The sequence below is a fragment of the Suricata suricatta genome, chromosome 8 (genome assembly GCF_006229205.1).
Source record: "Suricata suricatta isolate VVHF042 chromosome 8, meerkat_22Aug2017_6uvM2_HiC, whole genome shotgun sequence".
Lineage (NCBI taxonomy): Eukaryota > Metazoa > Chordata > Mammalia > Carnivora > Herpestidae > Suricata > Suricata suricatta.
The window spans coordinates 79,123,516-79,141,370 of NC_043707.1; the positions used below are offsets into that span (position 1 = coordinate 79,123,516).

General features: G+C 39.9%; 1 protein-coding gene across 2 annotated transcripts in view; it reads right to left on the bottom strand.

Moving 5' to 3' along the window:
* AK5 (adenylate kinase 5) overlaps positions 1 to 17,855 on the bottom strand; it is a 229,812-nt gene that overhangs the window by 47,795 nt on the left and 164,162 nt on the right. For both annotated transcript variants that reach the window (XM_029948743.1, XM_029948742.1), the window contains exons 9-10: positions 14,199 to 14,241; positions 9,123 to 9,167 (exon numbers count right to left, since the gene is read on the bottom strand). In XM_029948743.1, the coding sequence (XP_029804603.1) occupies positions 9,123 to 9,167; positions 14,199 to 14,241 (88 nt within the window). The remainder of the gene's footprint in view (positions 1 to 9,122; positions 9,168 to 14,198; positions 14,242 to 17,855) is intronic.

Sequence of the window (17,855 nt, forward strand, 5' to 3'; positions counted from 1 at the left end):
CTACATGCCTACTTCAGTCTGTCTCCATTACCCGTGTTGCTGCCATTGCACATACTGTACCAGGCTGTGCCGCTTGTTCCCTCCCTCCCTACAGTATGAGCTCCTTGAGATTAGGGAGCTGCATCTTTCATCCCTTTTTGCTGATATATAGCAGAAACTCAATAAATACATCAAAAAAATTAATGAAAATCACCCAAAGGAGTATATAGCTAATGGGAAAATTTAATATAGCAGTGAGAGAATATTAGGAAATTATATACAGCCCCCCCCCCCCCGGAAGGCTGTAGATACCCTGGCCTAGGCTATTGTTTCCCTCCACCTCTAAACTAGGCCATTGTTTGAGATCAATATGTGGTCCAGGTACCCTACCCAACCCACAAAGACAATCTCAGAAGCACTAGGTTCCTTCCTAGTATCCCATTCTCAAACCAGAATCCCATTCTCAAACACTTGCTCATTGTTGCCCTTGGCTCTCTGAAATAGTTTGGGTAATGCTCATACAAAAGATACCCATAATATCTCTTCTTAGTAAAAGATGCAGTGTGTATTCCAAAATCGATGTGCTTTGGGTGGGTGGGGCGGTGTTCAGAATGGTTCAGGTACTTTTATGGCTTCAATTGCTGCCTGTTTTGAAGTTATTATGGAATTGCAAATAATCGGCAGAAACATGCTGAGGCACTCAGAGGTCTATTTCACCAATACTCATTTGATGTCTTATTATTTTGTCTTTGCTTTCAGACATCAATAACTAGATATACAGGAATAAAGTAACATAAAAAATTGAAGCATTTACTCAAATAACTATGGCAAACTTTCTCCACCCACAATACTCCCACCTCCCCTCCTTACTACATTATCTATAGACACTTTTAGATCGTGGGCTTTGAAGTCTGAGAAACTGAGGTGTGAGTCCCACTTTTTAATGGTGTAATCTTGGGAAAGTTCCTTAACCTTCTAAGCCGCTACTTCTTCATTTGTAAAATGGGGAAAAAAACATGAGCACTAATGATTGGTGTGAGAATAAATAAGATAATATGTAAAAAGGCAGCACAGTATCTAGAACACAGTAAGTCACCAGTGTATATTACTTTGAATACTATTCTTAGGTAATTAAAATAAATATTTGGGGGGTAGAAGATGAAGGCTCTGACTTTTTCAGTTGCCTTCACACTTCACTTCCTTGGGGCTATGTCTCTATGTTGGACATGCTTCCAATTAAGAGAATAGTTAGCAACATATCAACTCATTGGCTGCTCAAATTTGGGGTGAAAAGAAAACATAGCTCATTTTGCCAGTTTAAAAGAAATTCAGAGAGCCTAAGGGATTGGCCCAAAATAAAACATACGGTTTTGGGTGTTCTCTCATTTCCAGTGCTGGGTCCTTCTAGAGTCTGTCGCATTTGTCATGCTTAGTGGGTCTCAGAACAAGCAAAAAAAGCTTTCAGTGAGTCAGAGCTGGAGATGTGGGTTTGAGTGAACAGGTTGAGTAACTCAATCTTCACCAGATGACTCTTTGGTTGAGTTAATGGTGCTTCCAAAAAGATTTCAAGAAATGGGTAGGGAGACAATGTGCATGACAATGTGAGGTCTCTAAACCCTTTCCTTGGTAAAACTCATTTACCTGGGTGCTTTTCCTTTTAGAAGTAATTGGCTCATCTGGATGACTGAATTCATTCAGCAACATTCCTTTCTTGAGGAAATCATTAAAAAAAAATGGGAAAACCCCCTGTGCTTCTGCTATGTTATGCAGTATTCTCATGTTTATTAGAATGTCTTTTTGAATGTTTAATGTCTTTGAATCCCATAGTCCTTTAAGCATAGTACGCCGTTCGTAGAAATGTATTAATTTGGTCTGATTAAATGAAGAAGATGTTTTGTTCTAGTTCAACATTACTTAGAGCATTTCTGCAGTGAAAACGTTTATGTAATTAGGTAGGTTCATTGTCAGCACACAATGCCTGCATTTCTCCGACATCAGAAAGATATTCCAAAAAAAAAAAAAAAAAGATATTCCATTGGTTTGTAAATGCGTTTGAGGGTCTCTTGGAAAGTGGCCCAATGTCTCTCTTCCTTTACTCTCCCACCCTGAATGGCCTGGATTTTGAAAATACAGGTTTTAGGCCAGGAGAGTGCCAAAAGGGCCCTTAATAACTGCATGCCCTCGTGGGAGAAAGAGCTGTGGCAATCATGTGTCTGTGTCCAGGGCAGAGATGATGGTTCAGTTAGGGCAGACCACAGGCTTGGTGGTCAGGTGAAAATATATTTCTTTATGTGAACCCAGCCTAGCTGATGAGCTGTTTTTCATTTGATAGCAGATAGGCAGTCAAGTCTCATCTGAGTTTTCTTAGTCTAATCAAATGATTTCTGATAAGCATCATAGTCCATTTTCTGCTATAGACTGAATATCTGTGTCCCCTCCAAATCCATGATGGTATTAAGAGGTGGGGCTCTGGAAGGTGATTAGATCACAAGGGTGGAGCCCTGATGAATAGGATTAGTGGCCTTTGAAAGAGGCCCCAGAGAGCTCCCTTGCCCCTTCTACCATGTGAGGTTACCAGGAAAAGATAGCTGTCTATGAGTCAGGATGCAGGCCTTCATCAGACATTAACTCCGCCAGGGCCTTGGTCTTGGACTTCTCAGCCTCCAGAACTGTGAGAGATGAGTTTCTGTTTATAAGCTACCGAGCTTTGGTATTTTGTCACAGTGGCCTGATGGGACTAACTCGAGTTCAAAGTTCAGTCTCCAATGTCAGAGCTATTTTCCCACCTGGAGGGTTTTCTTCACCTTTCCTTCAGTCTACTGCTGTTGATCCTGGAGGTCACCCTCTCCACCTCCATCTAGGCCCCGCTTTGGAGTCTCCTCTGGGTCCTCCCGAGACATTCCCCTTTGCCCACCTCTGACTAGCACCCAGGCTTTCCATGCAGGGATCCTTCATACACTGGCTACCCAGAAACACTCAGAACTTTTCCAGACCCACAGCAGCCCAGAGAAACGGGCTTTCCGTAGATGTACCTTTTTATCCCTGACCCCTTGCTCACATTTGTGAGCATCACGTTATTTGCTTTTGAAAGGACTAGTGAAAAAACAAGGCACAAAAACTATTTTCTCCTCTAAGATTTTCCAAATGCTAAGTCTAGGGTTTCATATACCTGCTTAACATAACCCCTATGTGTCTGTGTCCAGGGCAATTAGTCCTTGGGTGGTGGTTCTCAAAGTATGGTCCACAGATGTTGGACCTATTTTCTTTTTTTAAAATTTTTAATTCAAGTATAATTAACATACAGATTAAAATTAGTTTTGGGTGTACAATATAGTGATTCAACACTCCCATATGACACCTGGTGCTCACCCCAACAAGTGCCCTTAATCTCCAACACTGGGGTACCTGAATGGCTCAGCAGGTTAAGCTTCCAACTTCAGCTCAGGTCATGATCTCACAGTTTCTGAGTTCAAGCCCCGCATGTGGCTCTGTGCTGACAGCTCAGAGACTGTAGCCTGCTTCAGATTCCATCTTCCTCTCTCTCTGCCCCTCCCCCACTCAGGCTTTCTCTCTCTCTCTCTCTCTCTCTCTCTCTCAAATAAACATTAAACAAAAATCACCTATTTCACCTATCCTCCTGCCCACCTCCCCTCTGGTAACCATCAGTTTGTTCTCTATAGTAAGAGTCTGTTTGCTGTTTTCTCTCTCTCTTTCTCTTTTTTCATTTGCTCATTTGTTTTGTTTCTTAAAGTCCACAGATGACTGAAATCATATGATATTAGTCTTTCTCTGACTGGCTTATTTCGCTTAGCATAATACTCTCTCACTCCAATCATGTTGTTGCAAATAGCTAGGTTTCATTTTTTTTTTATGGCTGAATGATATTCTATGGTGTGTGTATATATGTGTGCTAGTGTATGTACACTACAACTTCTTCTTTTTTATTTTTTATCCATGAGAGAGAGAGAGGGGCAGAGAGAGAGAATCTTAAGCAGGCTCCACACTCAGCATGGAGCTAGATGTGGGGCTCAACCCATGACCCTGTGATCATGACCTGAGCCAAAATCAAGAATCAGAGGCTTAACCAATTGTGTCACTTAGGTGCCCCTACAGCACTTCTTTTTTATCCATTCATCTATTGATGGGTTTTTGGACTGGTTCCATAATTTGGCTATTGTAAACAACACTGCAGTAAGTATAGGGGTGCACGTATCTCTTTGAATGAGTATTTTTATATATTTTGGGCGGTCTCTTATTTTCATTACAACACTCTGTTGCTTTTCACTAATGGTACAGAAGCGATTGTTACAGAACCACAGCAGGCATCAAGACAGCTGTATTCAATTCTGCTAGATCTATATTCATCACCACGAATTCACAGTAAAGCAAAAAGAAGAAAAATGTCAGTGCTGCTTAAGAGTGCCCTTGATGAAGCAGTATAAAAAATTCATTTCATTTCCGCCCTTAAGCGCATGTCATTTTAATATTTTGTGTGAAGTTTCACCTAAGGCACTTTAGCACACCTAGGTTAATGGTTTTCTTGAGAAAAACACTGTGATTGTTTGAGTTGCTTAACTAGTTGTGTTTTCAGCTAAACTTCATTTTCTACCTTCTGGAAGATGGACTCGCAGATAAACTACGGGTTTTCAGACTCGAGCATCTGGCAGACATTTTCTTGAAAAGAACTAAAATCAGCCTGTCACTTCAAGGCCAGGAATTGGCAGAATTTGTTGCCACTGATAAAACCCACGCTTTCAAGCTCCAGACCTATTACTTATTAGCAAATTATTTACCTCTCTAGTATCTTACCTGAAAAGTCATGATGGGGATATGATCATAAATAAGATAACATTATTTAAACAGTGCCTAGTGTCTGTTAAGTGCTCAATGAATGCTGGCTTCTCTTACAGCTGGAATTAAAATGATCAGTTTTGTTTTTCATTTTTAATTTAACCAAATATATGCATCAATATGAAGAATGTTTAATCTGGGCCCCACGTAAGTATTTTCTAAAGATTAAATTAATTCATAGGTCTTTGATAACAGGGCAACAATGAAATGATATCAGGGCTATAGTGAAATAATGGCAAGCATTAAAATATTGAGTTTTAAGCAAAAATTCTCATTTTTACAGTTATGTCCATAAGGACATAAAGAGGGCTAGTTACACAGGGTTAAAAATACACAAAATTTAGTAAAAGTGCCTCCCAAAGCTTGCCACTTGAAAAGCAGTTTGTCAGTACTAATGCTAAGGTACACAAAACCATCTGTGTCTTCAGCATCCTGAAAGTTAAAGCCACAGAATGATGTCTTGACCATTATGCCATTAGTGTCACATCTCTCCTCTAAAACCAGATGATTTTCCAAATCGAAGCACTTTTACCAAGGCTTTGGATAGGAATTAATGGGAATTCAGGTTATGACAAATTCTGGGCACAGCCAGGCTATGAAAAGCACAGAAAGGGAAAAGAGGCCAAAATAGATTGGATAATAGCATGACGATGATCAAGAGATTAAAAAAGAGAGAGAGACAGAGAGAAAGGAAATAAATGTACCAAAAAGGTCGTGGAAACTGTAGGAGCCTGTTAGTGGGACATAATGAAGCTCTTTAAGGAACATTTTTACATTAGCCAACTAATTTTCCATTTTCAGCAGTGACTGAGCTCCAGTCTTGTACATAATGTACATCGGCATCGTTCTTATGTTTTGTGTGTAAACTGCCGAAGTCCAGAGAGCCTTTTTCAACCCTTCTGATCACTGACCTGATCCTTTGAGATCCCTATCTGCCCTGGGGAAGGTATTTCTCTATGAACACCTACTCAGCTGTCTTCCTCACGAACAAGGGTAATAGTCACACAACATTCAAAGGGCCAACTACAGCCATCCTTGCCACTTTCCCTTTTGGTCCAAACAGTACATGTTTGTAGAATATGTCTTCCACTTAGATGGTTGTCAGTGCTATTAACTGCCCCAACTGAAAACTATTTTGCAAATGAATAAGAAATTGCTCAGGGTGGGGGAAGTTGGTGTTGCCTGTTCTGCATGAGAAGGTAGGAGCTACAATGGAGTCAGGGGTGTCGATTAGGCCTATAATTAACCTGAAAACTGTCCTGCCAGAAACAGCGACAACAGCAGCAACCTGCCTGTCAGTTCCGGTCCAAGAATTCCAACTGCTATTTTGGTTGTTATGGAAACTGACCACACTGCTTCTTATAGAATTTATTATCCCAACAAATATTTGTTTTCCTAAGTCATTACAGGGTATCTAAATGAGCAATGCAGACACACGTGACAGAGGAGCACATAGAAGGAAGAAGCTGGCGATTAGAGATGTCACAGGGAGCTAGACATTAAACCTGACCTTGGGGCATGACTAACTAGGGGAGAAGACATTTCAAGGTATAGGACTGGCAAAATCGAGGGAAGTAGGATTGGAGCCATAGACTCACATGGGGTTAGAGTGGGAGATGGGAAGGCATAGTGAGGCCAGTGGAGAGAAAGCTTTGAAGGTCAGTCCAAGGATTTTGGACCTTTCTGTGGACGAAAAGGGACTAGGATACTTTAAAGCAGGAGAGCAGTACCTTAGGAATATTAATTTTTATCTTCAGACTAACAGTGAGGATGTCAACCTAGTTTTTGGCTAATACTCCACCTCCACTTGTCTTGGTAGATGTCAAGACATTAATTTGAAAAGTGAAAAATTCAACCTCATCTTCTCATATAGAGAACATCACACTTGTTTCACTGGAATCAATGACCCTTTGTTTATGAGGACCCATCAAAACCACCATGGGTGTGTCTATGACATCCTGAGTATTTTTACGAGCTTCAAATTGACCTGCAATAATACAGCCCCTAAATACCACTCTGCCATCTGTCAAGGAAGTGTTTAGAACTAAGGTCTTAATTTTCAAGCAGAGTCCTAAATACAATACCCTAGAAGAAGAACAATCATCTTCCCTCATACCACAGTCCTTTTTATACCTTGTACTGCCTAAACAGTAACCTGAAATCTTTAATAGAATAGTAACTGACCAATAAGTTAAAATGTGAGAGAGTTTGGTTAGTGTAAGAAAAACTTTTAACAGAGCAGGAATTTTTAGATTGCAGTCTGGAGACACTTGGGGGTTTCATGAAAGCTTTGTCTGAGGCCAAAGATTTTATATTGTGCTATTTAATTTTCTGAAGGGCACAGGGCTTAGGGGAGCCAAGGTCTTTAGTTATATCTAGACAGACAGAAGTGATATTTGAAAATACATCTCAAAATTTAATTGTGAATGCTATACAACTGGTAAATCTGAAATAATATTATTGCTAGAGAAAATAATAACAATCACAAAACATGCTGTACTATTTTTAGAAGCTGTTTTTGGACCACATTATCAAAGACACAGAATTCCATGTGATAATAAACTCTCATTCTTCGGATACTGAACATCAGGTTTAAAGAGACTCTCCTCTTCCTAATTTGGCCCCTGAGATACAAGCTGAATAGAAAGTACAATTCGTTGTGAATGGCCTTGATGGTTAAAGTTTATATGGAAAGGGGAATTTTCTTTGCTATTAGGATGATGAGTTTCTCTTCAGTAAGAAGTAGAAATGATTTACTTTTACTTTCTGAAAAGAATGTCAGAAGTGTGGCAAGAGTTCATCCAGTTCCCATGGTTAGGATCAACAAGAGGCAGGCAGGTCGGAAATAGAACTCAGGTTAGGCTCAAGAATTCTCACTGCTAAAGACACGCTGTTCTCTTTGGCTGGAATTCTTCCTCCTCTCATCTCTTTCATCCCTTCAGTTGCCTCTGTCCTCCTTCAGGTCCCTGCTTAAATATCACTTCTGGAGAGAAGTCTTGCCTGTTCACTCTGATCGCCGACTTCCACCCCAGGCACTCAATCCAGGTTGTTCTGTTTCAGCTGTTTGTTTCCGTCTTCAGTTTGTGATAATAATTCGATTAGTACTTCTTTTCCCCTAGGATAGAAGCCCTGTGATCCCTCACACTGCCCAGCAGGGGTCCAGTCCTCAGTACATATGGGGTGGATGACAATGTGGGAGGCAGTGCAGGGTAACAACCCCACACTGCTGTGTGGTGGAGTGGGGGGAGCCTGGGATGGGAAACTGCAGCCCTGGTCTCCTCTCCATCACCAGTTGGTTGAATGATGTTAATCAAACCTCTTAGATCCTCAGGGACCCAGTTTCTGACAATGAGGGAGACTTAGTGAGAGATTTCAAGAAACATTCCAACTTTAGGGTGCAAGATTCTAGTTTATACGATTATATTTCTTGAGTGCTGATAACCATTCTTTTTCCCACTCATTGAGGATGTGTGGACCTTTTCATTATTTTTGAATATGAATGGACATTTTTTAAAATGCAAAGGGAGGTGTTTTAACTTTTCTAAACACTTGAATAGTTAGAGGAAAAAGTACTATCAGAGGTGTTCTGACAATATTTGGTGCTATTCTGTGCCATTCTGACTGTTGCTCAAATAAATAGTCCCCTTGATTTCCATGGGGAAAATTGGATATCTGGTTCTCACACTCATTGGCCATGTAATAGCTACACATTGGCTATGTATTATCTGTGTAATAGAAATGTAATAGAAATATGTATAGAATTATGGAAGGATTGAGTGAGATGACCTGGAACACAGTTGGTGCTTAGAAAATGCTGGTGAATTTTATCCCACAATTAATTTACCAATAACATTCACAGTATGAGGCATTAAATAGATGAAATTTTTCTTACCACTAGCTAAATGGAATGCGGGGTCTGGATACTGAAATATATTTGAATAAGTGGTTGCTGATATATTTAGTGAGCTCATTGTTCAAACAGAAAATGCATGTGTTCGATTTTAACGTATGACTTCTTCATGCCCATGGGATTATAAGGTATTTTATTACTGTAGAGCTAAAATCAGGAGTCTGACATTCCTGAGAGTCATACTTTGTCTATGCTGTAAAGATACAAAGCCAAAAACAATACAAAATTGCATAAATGAAAGCAACAATCCAGAAGCCTCGAGGGTATTTCCTAACCGAAAAGGGGCAGAATTCAAAGCAGAATGAGAAATGAACAGTTTTTTTCTTTACCAAGTTGCTTATTATTAGCAATTGCATTAGAAAGCTTGAGAGCTGTTACTCACCAATCATGAAAATAATTTTACACTTTCTCAAATCTTCCATGAAACCTTTAAAGTAAGAATAATTTAAGTTAATGGCAAGTAAAACATTTTGAAACACTGATTTTACTTATGTTGTATAAAAGCCAAAATCTTGTAGTGTTATTGATAAGAAGTCTTAAGTTCAGGAAATGTGTTAAGAGGTCATAATTAATAGGCATCAATGACCATTTCAACCTTATTCCCAGACCCTGGTAATATATTTTCATTTTAACACCAACTATCAATTTTTGGTGACAAAATTGATAAGCCATTAAATAGCATGAATTCAAAGAAAGAGAATTTTCTAAATCATTTAAAAATGTACTTAAGTATCTAATTTTTGTGTTATTTTACATTTTTCTTAACTTTTTCTGATCTCTTTAAATAAAGAGGGGTTAAAGCACAAATGGGGAGTCTGAAAGACAATATTTTAAGTATAGCTCCTATTTATAAAAATAATACAATTTTCTATTTAAGGTAGTGATATAAAATTTCCTTCTAAAATAAATCTATTTAAATAATAATAATGTGTTAATTTAGAGAAAAATATTAAGTAAATAATATCTAGCTTATGTCATATAGAGATGAAACAAAAATACCAAAGACGGTGAGAGTGAGGACTGAATTTTGGGAACCACTACTTTATTTTTTTCAGGTTTTTATTTAAATTCCTCCTAGTTAACATACAGTGTAACATTAGTTTTAGGTGTAGAATTTAGTGATTCGACACTTAGATACGACACCTGGTGCTGGTCACAATACGTGGCCTCACTCATCTAGCCCATCCCCCACCCTTTTCCCTCCACCAATCCTCAGTTCTCTATCATTAAGAGTCTGTTTGTTGGTTTGCCTCTCTTTCCCTCCCCTATGCTTGTTTGTTAAATTCCACATATGAGTGAAATCATATGGTATTTGTCTTTCTCTGACTTATATCACTTATCATAATACATTCCAGCTCCAACCATGTCATTGCAAATGGCAAGAATTCATTCTTTTTCATGACTCAGTAATATTCGTGTGTGTGTGTGTGTGTGTGTGTGTGTGTGTGTGTGTGTATCACATCTTCTCTACCCATTCATCAGTTGCTGACATTTGGGCTCTTTCCATGATCTGGCTATTGTTGGTAACGCAGCTATAAACATTGGGGTGCCGGTATCCCTTCAAATCAGTATTTTTGTATCCTTTGGGTGAATACTATCCAAATTCGTTGGGTAGTAGTACAATTGCTGGATCATAGGGTAATTCTATTTTTAACTTTCTGAGGAACCGCCATACTGTTTTCCAGAGGGGCAGTGCCAATTTGCATTCACCCCAGCCATATATGACAGGGTAACCACTACTTTAAAGCAGAGGGGGAGGATTAGGAATTTTTGGCCAAGTGCAAAACCCTCCAGAGTTTGTGGAGCCCTAAAAGGCTGTCAGTTGTCAGTGGTATAGTAGCCGACCATGAAGGATGGGTAGACAGCAGCTGTACTTTTGATCCCATCCTCAACTGACTGGACCTAGGTGAGTGACTTCCTCTCCTTGTACTTCAGTTCCTCCAACTGTAGAGTAAAGGGGTCAGACCCAATGATCTCTAATGTCTCTTTCGGTTCAAATACCTTTGATTCTGTGGTTCCGGTAAGTAAATGGGCCACAGAAGGAAATGGTCCCCTTTGTCCCTTGGCCAAAATTATGGTGCGATTATTGTTGCATGCTTATGATTTCTAAAGTAACCCAAAATTCGAAGAGGCCCTGGGGAAGAGTGAGGTTACTGGATGAGGTGAACACAACCCCAAACTTAAACTGGGAATGACTCTGTGAGCTCAGGATCTCTGGCATCAGAAAGGCCAATGGCTTTTGCTTGCACCTGGAAGCAGGGGATCCTCAAACTAAAAAAAAAGTTTAGGATGAGGACCTGAGGACAGGAGAAAACAGCAGTCCTATGCTGGAATGTTTCAGAGAAGAGCAGAAACAAAAATTCACCCAGGCTTTAAGGCCATGGGGCTTTAGTTATAGAGATCAGGCTGCCTGCTGAGCTGTGCCAGGGCAGGGTCACAGAGTTTGGGGGCAGGCTGTAGGATGCTCTGAAGTTGACAGTGGGAGACTACACAGGCCAGTAAGGGAGAGGTACTGATCCGATCTAGAGACCATCGTGAGCAAATGATGGTGAAAAGCTAAAGAAGCAGGCTCTAGAGGGGCTCAGAGGGTGCCCCATGTTCATGTCAATCCCTGGACTGGCTAATTTCCTTTTTGTAAAAAATTTTTTTAAATGTTTATTAATTTTTGAGAGAGGGGGAGAGAGAGAGAGAGTGCAGAGTGTGAGTGGGGGAGGGACAGAGAGAGAGAGGGAGGCACAGAATCTGCAACAGGCTCCATGCTCTGAGTTGTCAGCACAGAGCTTAATGCAGGGCTTGAACCCACAAACTGTGAGATCATGACCTGAGCTGAAGTCAGGTGCATAACCAACTGAGCCACCCAGTCGCCCCAAGACTGGCTAATTTCTGAGGGTAGTGGTGGTGGGTGGGAGCAGGCTGATTCCAAAAAGAACTTTCAGAAGAGTTTCTTTGATGTGCTTAGACAAAGGCCAGGCATTCTAAACCAGTGAGGAGGGTGGGCGTGGAGTGTTACAAACTATAGCTAACAAGAGCTAACATTTAAAGTGTTTAGAGAACCATACTGGGCAAACAAAACAGATCTGAGACTGATGCTTCCCTCAGTGGGGCAGATGTGACTGCAGATGTAGTAACTGAAGATAATTTTGAGTATTTTATTATTCTTCCTTTAACCTTTATGCTAAGGGAGACACTTTTCAACTATAATATATGCTGAAGAGACAGTAATAGATTAGAATGTAGGATATTGTGATTTTTCACTTCATGGAAAATACATGTGAAGTTTTAGAGTAAAGGTTCTAGAGTTCAAAGGTATTTGGTGTTTTTATTGGAACCCTGGGCCCCTGAGCTGTGCATTTGAGACCCTGGGCTGCAGAAGTTCCTGGAGCTGCCCTTCCTAGAGGGGAGACCCGGGAGGAAGGGGCTGGACTGGGCGGATCCAATCTGAGTTCCCACTCTAGGTGGAGCTCAGGGTTCTGAAGGCAGCTGCTCTTGATCTTGCTCTGGGAGTGAGTTGACTAAAATGACGGGTGGAATGTGTTTACCTGGAGAGATAGTACAAAGTTTTTATTTCCCATCTTGGTGATAAAACTGCGGTTTTTACACTTAAATGAACGGATAGGACCCTGCCTTACGCTTCATCTTTTATGTAGATGATAAGTAATTTTGAAAGCAAGATCACTCCTCTGACAGTGATCCAACTTGCTTTTCGGTAAAAGTGGGATGCTTCTTCTATATACACAATGCTACCTTTTTGCCAAAATCCACTACTATCTGAAAGAAAGGCCCAATTCTGAAGAGAAAATAGGACATGAAGAATTGGGTTTGGGAACAGGAGGGGAAGGAGACAGGGGAGCTAAAACCAGAGGAAAAATGAATTTTGGGTTTGGGGAACCATCTGGTTTTCACACTGAGGAATAAAATTTTTTGTTCTTTCTAATCAAAGAGATGCTGCAATCTCTACAGAATAGTCCACAGTGACTGGAAAAATCCTGTGTTATCTGGAGCTTTCTATCAAAGGCACACACATTGGTGCTTTTAACTCATGGACCAGATAGTCATCTCATGTTCTCTAGACTTCCAGCTTCCTTTTATGAAGCAAAGCAACAACTGTTTCTTTTTCTAAATTCCTGTCCAGTTAATGCACAAGGTTATATGAGTTTCAGGTGTACAATATGGTGATTCAACAATTCTGTACGAAGCTGAACAACTTTCAATCTTTTTGCAATCTAGGAAAGTGGCTGTGGTTGTTATTGGGTATGGTTTTACCTATGATGGAACATTCATACAGTGTAGTCATCACAAGTTAAAGTTTGTAATGACTTGGGAACATAAATAAAAAGAATGGAGATAATTATTTGTATATACACATGTATTCTCCACTATATAAAAAAAGGTATATAGCCAACCCATTGGAATAAAATACACTAGAATATTAACTATGATTATTTAGAGGTCGTAAGGTGTTAGATAGTTCTTACTTTCTACCTTAAAAACATTTCTATGATGAATACATATTAATTTTATAACCAGGAAAAAGGGAAACTTTATTGGGCAATCAATCAATCCCTGTCCAGTTGGGACTGAGGTGATTATTTGCACTTGGCTCATGTTTATGTGCCTTTCCCCATGAATCACCATGATGTCATCTGGTGACTGAGATTTTCACATACTGCTATGGTCATTATAATCAAATGACACTCTATCTATCACCTCATGCTCATGGATCAGTCAGTGTAGGATTAGAGCTGGGGCTATCTGGAAAGCCAGATTACTTACTTGCTCACAGGCAATACAAACATATTTCCATGAACCATAATTACAGCAACATTTATTACTGAGTGGAAATGTTAGAAGGTACGTTGCCTGGGGCAATCATGAGCCTTATCTCTTTGGGACAATCTCAAATTCACATAATTTTAGCTATTTTCAGACAGTTAAGGCTGAATTTGCTACTTGTTGCAAGACTTTTCACATAACAGTTACAAAGCAGGATAATTTGGGCGTTTCTTAGGTTGCATCCCAACAGCACACTGAAGAATTTTAACTGCTATGTAGGAAAAAGACTTCCAATAAATTTGAAGAATGTTAAAGTTAGCCAGCTGTCTTTACTGGAGGACTGTAGGAATCTTGCTATGCTGTTATACGTGTCTCTTCCAAAGGAGATTGAGTGTTAAATGTTTCCCAAACATATTTTTACAAGAACGTTCCATTTTCACTAAGCATGTCAAGGGTTATGTTCTCTGGGTAGTAAGGAGCCATCTAAGTAAGGGGGCTCTTTGTTTCTTGATATGGACTAAAAGGGTTGAAAGACCCAAAGAATTCCAATCTCAATTGTGTAGCCTGGCTAAGGAAAAACTGCATGCCGTCCGTAGTTTACCGTCTCTCAGTTGGTGTTAAATAAAAAAGACATGTTCAAAGCTACTAAAATACAACTTTGGTCTTATCAGAAAGGGAAACTTACCTCCCATGGTATCTTCTCCAAATACGTTTAGCTGGTCATCACCCTGTACATAAAAAAATCAAAATATTAGATGACAGTACTAACGGGTATTGTGCTAACCTTGCCAATGTACACTACTATACCTAACTTTCCAAACTGTTTGGAGCCATTTTTTGAACTAAGTTGAGAAAACTCCTTGTGAGGTAAGGCAACTCTGCAAGGCCTCTTGTCATCAGATGATGACCAATATCCACCCCCACTCAATTATTTTTGCTTGAGCACTGACCCCCAAGGCACCTTGCTGATTGGTATCAGGAGTGACTTGTCCTCTTATTCTAAAATATGCAGATTGCACCTTGTGAAGGAATTTATTGTAGGAATTTCTTCTCTTGTGATTATAGAGAAACCTGTTTTTCTTCCCCCCAAGAAAACAGGCTACTGACCCCTGCTCACAAAGAACTAACTTCTGCTTTTGCTATGCTAAAAACAATGCCTTGTATTTGAATGCTGAAGGTACCTTCCTTCCCCATATTATAAGCCTCTAAATCACCTACATCAATCACTATTGATAAAGATTATGCATGAGTCTTCTACCAATCCATGTTTTGGGAAATTTTTACATGCCAAAAGAATTTGTTATCAGACATCATTGTCTAAGGCAAATGTCATTTCTGTGCTGGCCCTATACATTTTTTTCCATAAATAAAGCTGACTTTCTGGTCAGTGCAGAGATGCCTGCCTATTGATTAGAAAGAAACTTGAGGTTTCTTGAACTTTCTTCTGCTGACACCATCCATCCTTCAGGGAACCCTGGACCTGTTGGAGCTGGACTCTGGCACCAAACAACTCTAGGAAGGAGGCGCAATTACTATTCACCTTTAACAGAGGAAGACCCCAAGAATTTGAGAAGTAAGTTAGTTTCCCAAGGTCATGTAACAGTGAGGGATAAAACCCAGATTGAAACCTGGGTTGTCTGTCCCAAGAGTTCATGCTGTCCTTATTGTACAGCCTGGTACAATATTAAACTTCATTTGCTTGGTGCATGACCTATCTGTGATCAGAAAAGCTGATTTGAAGAACCCAACACCTTTCAGTACCCAAAGCTCACTGATGGTTGTAGTCACAGTGATTTTATAAACAACATCAAGGTTTAAAGCTAGACTTGGCACACTTTCTTCAGATTGGAAGTAATTTCAACATTGAGTGTCATATGGTTAACCACTGGCCAATCCCTGAAAACTAAAGCATGAAATAAGGGAGACTGGAATGACCAGTGTTGACTGATGTCTGCCTTTAAATTTTTTATTTTATTTTTTAATCAAGCAGTTGCCACATTTTCATTACAGAAGAACCAATGGTAGTTGGGGGATGGGGCGGGGGAAGTCTAAGATGAAAATTTATATAAAAAGGCATTTGGTGAGAATTCTAATTTCTACTTATGTCTCCATCCATTCCATTTTCCTACTCCCTCATCCATTATAGGTAACCACTTACAGAAGTTTTCTTGCATCTTTTTCCAGTTACACAAAAAACTTTCAGATATCTATGGGTACATTTGAACACAGATATATAATCTTATTACCTTCATTTCATATACAGAAAGAAGTGTACTTATATTACACATGCATATATATTCACAATATACATACTCATCTGTAATGATACTTTCTTCCCCTTGCTTTTCCACTTATCAGTGTATCCTGGAGAACTTTCCATATCAATACAGAATATTCTCAGTTGTACAGCATTCTATCATATGGAAGGTAATACAGTTTTTTTTTTTTTTTTAACTAGTCCTCTATTGATGAACCACTGAGTTGTTTCCAATATTGGGTTATTTTGGAAAAGGTAGCACAGTGAATAAACTCGTATAAAGGTCATTTCATACACATACACCTATAGGATAAATTTCCAGAGAAGGGGCTATGGGGACAGAGAGTAAACGTATCTATAACTGATAGATTCTGTCAAACTGCTCTCCATAGAGGTTGTGCCATTTTGCAGGGATGGCCTGTGGCTCACACTTCACTCTAGCCTCTTGCTTCTAATTTCCTTTGATGTAGGAGTCAGTTAAGTGAGGTTGGCTGGTTGTATTAGTGCTCCCTGAAGGTAAACTGCCATGAGAGTACTTGTTTGAAAACAAAGCCTTGCCATCCTTTTTTAGAACATATGCCTTCAGGGCAGCTTTACTGCTTGTCTTATTAGATTTGCCTGTGTATCCAGAGCTATTCCAGGTGAGAGAAGAGTTTTTAATGGAGTGGTCTTTCAGGGACACATTTGTATTCATTAACTTCCTTCCATGAATAGGAAAAATTGTTCCTCAGTTCCTTCTCTTGTTGAAATCCTTGCATTTTAGAGCATTACATTTTGGAGTTATTGGGATCATCTAATCCAACCCTGTCATCCCCCTCTCCCATTTTACAAATGAGGAAATTGGTGGTCATTGAGGTCATTTGAGGAGCCCATGGCCATGTCATCCTGTCCTTAGTGAAGTCAGAGTTAGGAAAAGAACCACATTTTCTACCACATAGCATGGTTCCTGGAGATTTAGCCCCATGAGCTTAGCTACCACCATGGATCTGTTAGTGTCCCGCCTCTGCCTGGCTGGTGCACCCATCTCTCAACTGTTGCTAAGGGCTCACAGAAGCCTGGTCCCCCCTTCAACACGGGACAATTCTGGGATAAGTTGTGCCCTAGTGTTCCCCTGGAGATCCAACTGAAGCTGATAGCCAACTGGATTCACATCCTTGCTCAGCTCCTACCCTTACCCTATCCTGCATCTCTCCCCCTCTCCTAAGAGCACTCCCCAATAGCACACTTGCAAAGAATCCCCACTTCAGATTTGCCTCTAGAGAAACCCACCTGAGACAGGGACCTGTTTGAAATTATATGTTTGTCTGACATGCATCTACATAGAAAGAGGTTCAGTAACTTTTGCTGGAAAAGGATAGTTCCATCAGACTCTGCTTATTGTCTGTCAAACAGCTACTGCACATATCCAGGTAGTGTTCGGGAGTCTTCTCCCTCAATTTTTAATATTACTATTGAGTTATGAGACTTACACCCATCTTACAGGCTGAACTGCATAAAATCTTTCTTACACCTCCTTATCATATTTTACAAGAGTGATCAAGGTTAATCTGAATTAATAAAATAATGCACTGTGCTATAAAGGGGCCTTACTCACCTCTATGCAGCTCTCGAGTCTGACTGGATTTTATCCATAGCTCTTACCGCTCTTATTCATAGTCTTCTAGTCTGTTTGCCCAACTGCTTCATATGAGCCCCCGCCTTACTTCCATTAAAGCCCCGATAATGACAGGTTTTTGGAGCAGAGTTGAGCCAGGAATGGGATGCACTACGTTCATAGACATGAAAGTCTAGGTAAATAAGGTATTTGACTGAGGGTGTTATTTTTCCAGTGATGCCCAGTAAAACTCACGATTCCTATATGAATTTTTTGTAAATAAAATTAATCTGGCATCTTAAGAGCACACACACACACACACACACACACACACACACACACACACTAACAACTAATGAAAGGCAAACACTTCTGCTTTTGTTTTGGTGAAAAAGATGCCATAAAAACCCTGGAAGCCCTAAGTCTCGTCTCTTTCTTTTCAAGGTGTGTTCTGCATGAATGTCAATTATACAAGAAGCAAAATGTTATAA